We start from the raw sequence: 10,703 nt of genomic DNA on the forward strand, positions 1-10,703 counted from the left end.
GTATTTTGTCTGTAATGTATTTTTCGTTATGCGTTGGACCCCAGTAAGACTAGCTGTAAGACTAACGTTAACTTTTCTACGTAGTTAACGTAGTTACTAGCCATACAGCTTGAGCTTGTTTCTAACGTTACTTGTTCTCGATACACATAGAAAGAAAATGATCATTTTTTAAATGACAAAAGGCAGTACTTTATATTGCCCATGAGATGGGGTAATTGCAACACACACATACAGAAATCGCATTCGAAACAGGAACTTTTTTTGCGTCGAACCCGGAAACGTCGGAGGGACCTATTATAGTGTTGCAAAAGCAGACCAGTCTGGTCGTCGGAAAAATGTCTGACCAGAAACCAACGGTGGATCCTGAAGTCCCCTTTGCCAAGAGAATAGATCCAAACAAGGAGGATCTTACCAGGGACGAGTTCTACTTTATCAGACAAGTGGAGCTCGCGCAATGGAAGAAGAAATCACAGCAACTGAGGGGCCGTAATATTGCAACAGGACTTGGTATCGGAGCCATTGTAATGGGAATTTGTATCCTTGTCAAACAGTCACACAAGGTGAACTAGCTAGTTACGTACGAAATAACGTGCACTATCCGGCATGATATAACAAGCCATGGCAATGTTTTCCATAGTTAATCAACCGGACATTCATGTAGGACATTGAAACTGCAAGTCATTATAGAAATGTAATGACATGCACGTTGTAATGGTGAAGCGCAGCATGACGTGTTTGCATTGTACTGTAGCAAGCGAGTTAGTTAATTGGCCTTAAAAACAGAATTTGGGTTTACAGGAGACGTTGAATACAGCGATTATCCTTTAAAATCGAATCGCCATATTCAGCGTTTCCCGAATGGCCAGTTTCTGGTTCACTAATTGGCTAACTAGCTACCTAAATAGCTCTCCGTCACTTTATTGTAGGCTGCTACAGTGAAAGCTGGTGATGAGTGTAAAACATGTCTGCCATAAATGTATGCTGATGTTGAAAACATTCATCTTTGTGCGTATGTACAGTAACTAAGGTCGACTGTAGATCGCTTTTCAGCCATCACATCCCTTGCCTCAATCTGCACATTTGACTTGACTTTGCTTCTCCTAGATGCCTACACGTTTTACTCAGTGAAACAGGAGAAGATCATGGATGAGCTGGATGAGGAGGCCAAGATAAGAGGGGCAAAGACAGGTGCCAACTGACATGGCAATCAGAAAACTTAGCTCAGATGGACTGTGTGGTGTGCCAGGTATCCTATCTACTTTACTGGAATGGACGAAGGGACTAATGCAGAAGCTACACCTTATTCCACTGCTAGACATTGTCAACTTTCAAAGAGGCAGCATTGGACCTGTTTTGCCCAGGATCTGTAGGTTATGTAATTATGTTGCTGACTTAAGCGTCTTCATTGTGATTAAACATGTGTAACAGGGTTATATTGGTGATTCCCCTTGCTACTTTATTGTTAAGCCAATGGGTTTTGGTTTTAGTTTTGTCTTGCCTTCACCTACTCAACATGGCATCTTATTGGCTGGTTTGCGTAGCTTGCTTACGAGGGAGGATGTTTCATTAGAATTGTCCCAGTGAACATGCACCAAACCAGCGGTAAGTTGTTGGTTGCAAAGCACTGCACGTCAAAAGTGATTTTTATACTCCCAAGTGATGTTTTAAATGTACAATTTATATCAATTTGTTTGTAAATGTTATTGGAACATCACACATAAGATGCAGCGTTTTTTGTTGCATATTTGTTATGCATTTTGTTGTAGAGAATTCTACCTAATACTAGCTAGCAACTTACTGTGTCTGGTGGGGGGGGTTCGTATATTTTGTACAGTGCGTCACGTGCAGAGTTGGATGATGAGCTGTGCATTGCATGACGTGCAATTTTGTGCTGTTTCTATCAGAATAAAGCTCCATGACTGGTGCTACAAGTTGGAGCTCGTGTCAATGATTGATTGTACACAACGCAAGAAGAGTACTGTTACACATGCTTGTCAATAGGAGGAAATATCTACTGCTCCCGATTACCCTACCAATTCAGGATACCTGGGTGGTGTTTACTAAATGGAAGAAAATTGACTATTTGTAGTTGTTGTAGACTTTTTTTTGTTGTTGTAAGAAATGGTCACTTTAAAAAAAAGTGTGCCCTACATGAACATGACCCTATTCTTCCTTTTCTCCCAATAAGTAGTCAGTCCCTTGTATAGAATTATTGGTATGGCCCCATTCAGTGTCATATGTCTCCCAAAACTGTCTATAGAACTAAGTCAACCTCCAATAATGTTAATTCTACAGTGACCTTAAAATGTGTGGGATTTGAATTGTAACTACTGAACTGAGACAAAGAAACACAATCAGATTGAAATATATTTATGTTGATAAAGGACAGAGTTGTAAAAATTGTATTATGTAGTTTTTTTTACAAAACAAATTACATCTTCATGTAAGGTCAGTGTAATGTTTCCTAGGCTAAATGTCAGACATACAGTTGAAGTCAGAAGTTGTTACGTTCCCCAGTTTATGTGTTGTAGTTTGTGTATTTGCATGTGTTTATTTCAGGAAATGGCTTCCTGAAATCCCTCAAGCAGCTGATTGGTCGACTCCATGGCTAAGTGGAGAGCTGACCCCGCCCCCTCGTCAAGACACAGCTGTCTCCAATTACCCATTCCTTCTGAAGCTATATAAAAGCCAGTGTTCTGTTCAGGAGAGAGATATTTAGAGGTTGATTTTGCTGGGAGTTCATTGCTGGGAAGTGCTATGTTCTGTGAGTTTGTTGCTCAGATAAAGCTTATTTGATGTCCTTTGTTTCTTAGTTTGTTTGTGAAATTGTTTAATATTCTGTTTCATTTGTTCCCAGGGGAGAAGGGGAAGGCACCTTGGGAGGCAAGAGGCCCACAGGCATACATATACCTGTAGTATATTCATTGTCTATGCACAATAGGTAAGACCTGGGCGGACCACCCCCTGTATTTTGGTTAGTGCACCAGGTGGTGCTAAATTTAGGTAAAAGTGGCTAGGCAGGTAAGATAGAGAGGGGGGGGGGCTTTGAGATTTACTCTTTGCTTTGGTTCCGTCCAGCCCCTTTTCCCCATATTACCGTGTAAAGGAATAAAGTCCTTGTAAACGGTACCACATTCTGCCTGTTGTCATTCTTACTCGCACCTACAGTCCATACCTTTTTCACTTCACGGAGAGTTTAGTTGTAGCAGGGTGTTGCGTTCCCTCTTCATAGAGGTGTGCGTAACATAATGGGGGCTCGTCCGGGATATTTCCATTAAACCCACCGGACCCTGCTGCTCTGAGCTCTCTCTGTGGTTAGTGATTGAGGTGTGATGGTAGGTTGTGAGTTTGGATGACTTGTTTAGTTAGTGTTCAGTAGACTGCATTGTATAAGATGGCTGCATCAGCCATCTCCAAGTTTTTTGACGAGCCCTCTTGATTGATTGGTGAGGTTTCGTAAAGTAGACCTTATAGCTATAGCTGACCATTATGGATTTGTTGTCCCTGAGAAAGCCCTAAAGGCTGAGCTTTTGGTGCTAGTCAGGGAGGGTTTAGTGAGAGAACGGATTTTCTCATTGCAAGGAGAGGAGACGGGTAGACCTTCTGATGCCAAGTCGGAGGACAGGGCGGAGGAAGGGGTTCCTCGTACCCCCTTTACATTGCCCCGATTCGATCCTTTATCTTCTGCTTCGGGTCGTTCAGATGGGACCGCTAGGCTGAAGGTGAGGCTGGCTCGGTTAGAAATGGAGCAAAAAGATAAAGAGAGACAGATGAATTTTGAACTTGAAATTAGGAAAATAGAAGCTGACAAGGAGGTGAGGATCCGACAACTGGAGCTAGACGCTGCCTCCAGTGCGACTCCACAAGCTGCTCATCATCAAACCCACTTCGATGTGAGTAAAAACATAGCTTTAGTCCCTCCCTCCGAGAGTCGGAAGTTGATTCTTATTTCTCTGCGTTTGAGCGTGTGGCCACTGCGCTGCATTGGCCACTCGAGGTTTGGCCGCTCCTGTTACAATGTAAATTGTCTGGGAAAGCCCAGGAAGTAGTAGCTGCTCTCTCCCTGGAAGACAGTTTACACTACAATACAGTTAAAACTACCGTGTTGCGGGCTTAGGAGTTGGTGCCTGAAGCTTATAGGCAGCGCTTCAGGAACCACAAAAAAACGTCTCACCGTACATTTGTTGAATTTGCTAGGGACAAAGATGTCTCTGTTTAGTCGCTGGTGTTCAGCCAGCAAAGCTAACACCTTTTACATGCACCTTAGCCAAATACATTTAAACTCAGTTTTAAACTATTCCTGACATTTAATCCTAGTAATAATTCCCTATTTTAGGTCTGTTAGGATCACCACTTTATTTTAAGAATGTGAAATGTCAGAATAATAGTAGAGTGATTTATTTCAGATTTGATTTCTTTCATCACATTCCTAGTGGGTCAGAAGTTTACATATACTCAATTAGTATTTGGGCGCATTGCCTTTAAATTGTTTAACTTAGGTCAAATGTTTCGGGTAGCCTTCCCCAAGTTTCCCAGAATAAGTTGGGTGAATTTTGGCTCATTCCTCCTGACAGAGCTGATGTAACTGAGTCAGGTTTATAGGCCTCTGCTCGCACACTTTCAGTTCTGCCCACAAATGTTCTATATGATTGAGGTCAGGGCTTTGTGATGGCCACTCCAATGCATTGACTTTATTGTCCTTAAGCAATTTTGCCATAACTTTGGAAGTATGCTTTGGGTCATTGTCCATTTGGAAGACAATTTGCGACCAAGCTTTAACTTCCGGTCTTGAGATGTTGCTTCAATATATCCACGTAATGTTCCTGTCTCATGATGCCATCTATTTTGTGAAGTGCACCAGTCCCCCCTGCAGCAAACCACCCACACAACATGATGCTGTCACCCCTGTGCTTCACGGTTGGGCTAGTGTTCTTCGGCTTGCAAGCCTCCCCCTTTTTGCTCCAAACATAATGGTGGTCATTATGTCCAAACAGTTATCTTTTTGTTTCATCAGACCAGAGGACATTTCTGCAAAAAAGTACAATATTTGTCCCCATGTGTAGTTGCAAACCGTAGTCTGGATCTTTTTATGGCGGTTTTGGAGCAGTGGCTTCTTCCTTGCTGAGTGGCCTTTCAGGTTATGTCGATATAGGCCTGTTTTACTGTGGATATAGATACTTTTGTACCAGTTTCCTACAGCATCTTCACAAGGTCCTTTGCTGTTGTTCTGGGATTGATTTGCACTTTTCGCACCAAAGTACGTTCATCTCTAGGAGACAGATCACGTCTCCTTCCTGAGTGGTATGATGGCTGTGTGGTCCCATGGTGTTTATACTTGCATACTATTGTTTGTACAGTTGAACATGTTACCTTCAGACGCTTGGAAATTGTTCCCAAGAATGAACCAGACTTGTGGAGGGCTACAATTTTTTTTCTTTTGATTTTCCAATGATGCCAAGCAAAGAGGAACTGAGTTTGAAGGTAGGCCTTGAAATACATCCCCATGTACACCTCCAATTGACTCAAATTATGTCAATTAGCCTATCAGAAGCTTCTAAAGCCATGACAACATTTTCTGGAATTTTCCAAGCTGTTAAAGGCACAGTCAACTTAGTGTATGTAAACTTCTGACCCACTGGAATTGTGATATCGTGAATTATAAGTGAAATAATCTGTTTATAAACAATTGTTGGAAAAATTACTTGTGTAATGCACAAAGTAGATGTCCTAACCCACTTGCCAAAACTATAGTTTGTTAACAAGAAATGTGTAGAGTGGTTGAAAAATGAGTTTTAATGACTACAACCTAAGTGTATGCAAACTTCCAACTTCAACTGTACATCAATATTGCCACAATAGTACGGAAGCAGAGAGGAGCGCTATCATAATTCCAACTGTTAATTATGTCAAAATATGATTTACAGAGTATGCTGTAGCCACCAAACCTACAGAGTAAAAATATTAAATAAGACATTGCAAGGGGAAGGCACAGATTTGAGCATGGCAGGACAGCAGCTTTGCATATCAAAGCGATACAATCATTCACATATATTAAAATATTAGCATTGTAATCACAATTTCTTTAAATATATACACTTGTGGAAATCTTAGGTGAGTATTATCCTGAGTGGCGCAGCAGTCTAAGGCAGTGCATCTGGGCTTGAGGTGTCTCTACAGACCCTGGTTCGATTCCAGACTGTATCACAACCGGCCGTGATTGGGAGTCCCATGGGGTGGCACACAATTGGCCCAGTGTCGTTAGGGTTTGGCCGGAGTAGGTCGCCATTGTATAAAATAATTAGTTAACTGACTTGCCTAGTTAAATTAAACTAAAAATAGAATTCAGTGTGCGTATTTAAGGCAATGGCTAAGGGCTCACAGTTCCATCCATTTGTTATGCAGTCATTCTCTCGCCTCCCTACCTGTGAATATAAATAAGCTACTTAATTTAACAAAGTGTGAAATTAGTGACTACTAAAGTAGAAGTTACTAAAGTGCAGAGGGTGCCTTGTTTATTACACATTGCAGAAATGTTTTATCATTGTTCAATGTCGTGTACAAAACATTAGGAACACCTTTAGGATAGCCCATTTAGTCTACTGGTCGATTGTTTGTTCCATAGGCTGTTGTTCCATGTCTGATTTGCGCATGTCTCAGTGGACTAATTCATTGAGGAGGCCGTGGTCAAAGGAGTGTGTGGCTGAGATGCAGAAGGCACATGTCTCATTGTTTCATAACTTCATTGTGTTAACTGTTTGCCCTTTGATTGTTAGTGTCTATGATCAATTCCCTGTCACATACAATACCGGTAAAAAGTTTTAGAACACCTACTCATTCAAGGGTTACTCTTTTTACTATTTTCTACATTGTAGAAGACATCAAAACTATGGAATCATGTAGTAACCAAAAAAGTGTTAAACAAATCAAAATGTATCTTATATCTGAGATTCTTCAAAAGCCACCCCTTGCCTTGATGACAACTTTGCACACTCTTACTGTTCTCTCAACCAGCTTCATGAGGTAATCACTGAATCATCATGCGTTTAAATGAACAGGTGTGCCTTGTTAAAAGTTAATTTGTGGAATGTCTTTCCTCCTTAATGCGTTTGAGACAATCAGTTGCGTTGTGACAACGTAGGCAGGGTATACAGAAAATAGCCCTATTTGGTAAAATACCAAGTCCATATTATTGCTAGAACAGCTCAAATAAGCAAAGACAGTCCATTACTTTAAGACATGAAGGTCAGTCAATACAGAACATTTCAAGAACTTTTGAAAGTTTCCTCAAGTGCAATTGCAAAAAACCATCAAGCGCTATGATGAAACTGGCTCTCATGAGGACCGCCACAGGACAGGAAGACCCAGAGCTACCTCTGCTGCAGAGGATAAGTTCATTAGAGTTACCAGCTTCAGAAATTGCAGTCCAAATAAATGCTTCAGAGTTCAAGTAACAGACACAGCTCTACATTAACTGTTCAGAGGAGACTGTGAATCAGGCCTTCATGGTCGAATTGCTGCAAAGAAACCCCTACTAAAGGACACCAACAATAAGAAAAGACTTGCTTGGGCCAAGAAACACAAGCAATGGACATTAGACTGGTGGAAATTTGTCCTTTGGTCTGGGGTCCAAATTGGAGATATTTGGTTCCAACCGCCGTGTCTTTGTGAGATGCAATGTGGGTGAACGGATGATCTCAGCATACAATGGGGCAAAAAAGTATTTAGTCAGCCACCATTGTGCAAGTTCCCCCACTTAAAAAGATGAGAGGCCTCTAATTTTCATCATAGGTACACTTCAACTATGAGAGACAAAATTAGCATTTTTTTTTCCAGAAGATCACATTGTAGGATTTTTAATTTATTTGCAAATGATGGTGGAAAACAAGTATTTGGTCAAAAACAAACGTTTATCTCAATACTTTGTTATATACCCTTTGTTGGCAATGACAGAGGTCAAACGTTTTCTGTAAGTCTTCACAAGGTTTTCACACACTTGCTGGTATTTTGGCCCATTCCTCCATGCAGATCCCCTCTAGAGCAGTGATGTTTTGGGGCTGTTGCTGGGCAACACAGACTTTCAACTCACTCCAAAGATTGTCTATGGGGTTGAGATCTGGTGACTGGCTAGGCCACTCCAGGACCTTGAAATGCTTCTTACGAAGCCACTCCTTCTTTGCCCGGGCAGTGTGTTTGGGATCATTGTCATGCTGAAAGACCCAGCCACGTTTCATCTTCAATGCCCTTGCTGATGGAAGGAGGTTTTCACTCAAAATCTCACGATACATGGCCCCATTCATTCTTTCCTTTACATGGATCAGTCGTCCTGGTCCCTTTGCCGAAAAACAGCCCCAAAGCATGATGTTTCCACCCCCATGCTTCACAGTAGGTATGGTGTTCTTTGGATGCAACTCAGCATTCTTTGTCCTCCAAACATGACGAGTTGAGTTTTTACCAAAAAGTTATATTTTGGTTTCATCTGACCATATGACATTCTCCCAATCTTCTTCTGGATCATCCAAATGCTCTCTAGCAAACTTCAGACAGGCCTGGACATGTACTGGCTTTAGCAGGATTTGAGTCCCTGGCGGCGTAGTGTGATGGTAGGCTTTGTTACTTTGGTCCCAGCTCTCTGCAGTTCATTCACTAGGTACCCCTGTGTGGTTCTGGGATTTTTGCTCACCGTTCTTGTGATCATTTTCACCCCACGGGGTGAGATCTTGCGTGGAGGCCCAGATCGAGGGAGATTATCAGTGGTGTTGTATGTCTTCCATTTCCTAATAATTGCTCCCACAGTTGATTTATTCAAACCAAGCTGCTTACCTATTGCAGATTCAGTCTTCCCAGCCTGGTGCAGGTCTACAATTTTGTTTCTGGTGTCCTTTGACAGCTCTTTGGTCTTGGCCATAGTGGAGTTTGGAGTGTGACTATTTGAGGTTGTGGACAGGTGTCTTTTATACTGATAACAAGTTCAAACAGGTGCCATTAATACAGGTAATGAGTAACTTAAAGAATAAGTTACAGGTCTGTGAGAGCCAGAAATCTTGCTTGTTTGTAGGTGACCAAATAATTTGCAAATAAATTCATTAAAAATCCTACAATGTGGTTTTCTGGATTTTTTTTTTTCTCTCATTTTGTCTGTCATAGTTGAAGTGTACCTATGATGAAAATTACAGGCCTCATCTTTTTAAGTGGGAGAACTTGCACAATTGGTGGCTGACTAAATACTTTTTTGCCCCACTATGTATTTCCCACCGTAAAGCATAGAGAAGGGGGCGGTGTTATGTTGTGGGGGTGCTTTGCTGGTGACACTGTCTGTGGTTTATTTACAATTCAAGGCACACTTAACTAGCATGGCTACCACAGCATTCTGCAGCAATTATGCCATCCCATCTGGTTTGAACTTAGTGGGACTATAATTTTGTTTGTCAACAGGACAATGACCCAACACACCTCCTGGCTGTGTAAGGGTTATTTGACCAAGATGGAGAGTGATGGAGAGCTGCATCAGATGACCTGGCCTCCACAATCCCCCGACCTCAACCAAATTGAGATGGTTTGAGATGAGTCGGACCGCAGAGTGAAGGAAAAGCAGCCAACAAGTACTCCGCATATGTGGGAACTCCTTCAAGACTGTTGGAAAAGCATTCCAGGTGAAGCTGGTTGAGAGAATGCCGAGTGTGCAAATCTGTCATCAAGGCAAAGGGTGGCTATTTTGATGTTTAACACTTTTTTGGTTAATACATTATTCCATATGTGTTATTTCATAGTTTTGCCGTTGTCACTATTATTCTACAATGTAGAAAATGGTACAAAATAAATAAAAGCCCTTGAATGAGTAGGTGTTCTTAAACTTTTGACCGGTAGTGTATATCACCAGTAATAGGCTACATTTACCATTAATCCCCATCATTTATAATCTACAATGTTTGTTTTTGTTAGGGTCATTTCTGTTAATGCAGTTATATTATTACGCCAGTATTTTGCGGTTCTAATTGTCGGAGTGGACATGTTGTCTGCAGAGCTCACAACTTATGCTACACTTGTGAGGAAGAAGTTTTGGTTCATTTCAATCAATTTATTAATTGTCTTTTCTTTGGAGCGCTCCTGTCAATGTTGAGTAAGGACGTGCACCTAATTACGCATATAGGCCTAGGCTACCTGGCCTGCGTGCAAATGCAGGCCTATAAATGTGCCCATTTGGGGGATGTCTGATAATTGTCTTATGTAATGAGTTCTGGAGCTAACCAAGTCTGTTTTCAGAACCTCAATGTATTTGAAAAATATCTCCAGCGCTTTCCTTTTCGATATCCACTTGGCATGAAAGGAAAAAATTTAATGCTCTGATCTAGTGGAAACGTCATAAAATAGATGATTACTTCTTATCCCTTGCACAAATAGCCTACAGCTATGTCTGGCTGGAGCTCACTGGTGTGGGGAACTCTGAGGGCCCAGAATGTTTTATACCATGTTGCAAATTTGCTAGCTCAAGCTTCAGGCTGTACCCAGGTTACAGACTATTACCGGCAACTTCAGGAGCTTAACGGAAGAATCAGCCAAGGCCAGCAGCAGCTGGAGAAGGAGGGTCAGAACAGTTTTTTTTTCTTCTTCTTCTGGTTAGGATATATTGATCTCTGGTTCCCTCTTTATTAATTTGTGTATTTTCATTGTTTAATTAAACCAAGTACTTAAAGCATCGGATAAGC

The 10,703-nt window shown here is 41.4% G+C and overlaps 1 protein-coding gene across 1 annotated transcript; it reads left to right on the forward strand.

Moving 5' to 3' along the window:
* The first annotated feature begins 278 nt into the window (after positions 1–278).
* LOC112259975 (cytochrome c oxidase assembly factor 3 homolog, mitochondrial-like) lies at positions 279–1,937 on the forward strand. The gene is made up of 2 exons (XM_024434728.2): positions 279–534; positions 1,105–1,937. The coding sequence occupies exons 1-2, from the start codon at positions 336–338 to the stop codon at positions 1,197–1,199; spliced, it is 294 nt and encodes a 97-aa protein (XP_024290496.1). The 5' UTR covers positions 279–335; the 3' UTR covers positions 1,200–1,937.
* The last annotated feature ends 8,766 nt before the right edge of the window (positions 1,938–10,703 follow it).

The sequence above is a fragment of the Oncorhynchus tshawytscha genome, linkage group LG01 (assembly GCF_018296145.1).
Source record: "Oncorhynchus tshawytscha isolate Ot180627B linkage group LG01, Otsh_v2.0, whole genome shotgun sequence".
Taxonomy (NCBI): Eukaryota; Metazoa; Chordata; class Actinopteri; order Salmoniformes; family Salmonidae; genus Oncorhynchus; species Oncorhynchus tshawytscha.

Bases quoted from the DNA above. Each gene is read 5' to 3' on its own strand.
- LOC112259975 (XM_024434728.2), top strand. From the start codon at position 336: ATGTCTGACCAGAAACCAACGGTGGATCCTGAAGTCCCCTTTGCCAAG. The intron at 535-1,104 runs GTATCCTTGTCA...TGCTTCTCCTAG, and splicing joins AGCCATTGTAATGGGAATTT to ATGCCTACACGTTTTACTCA.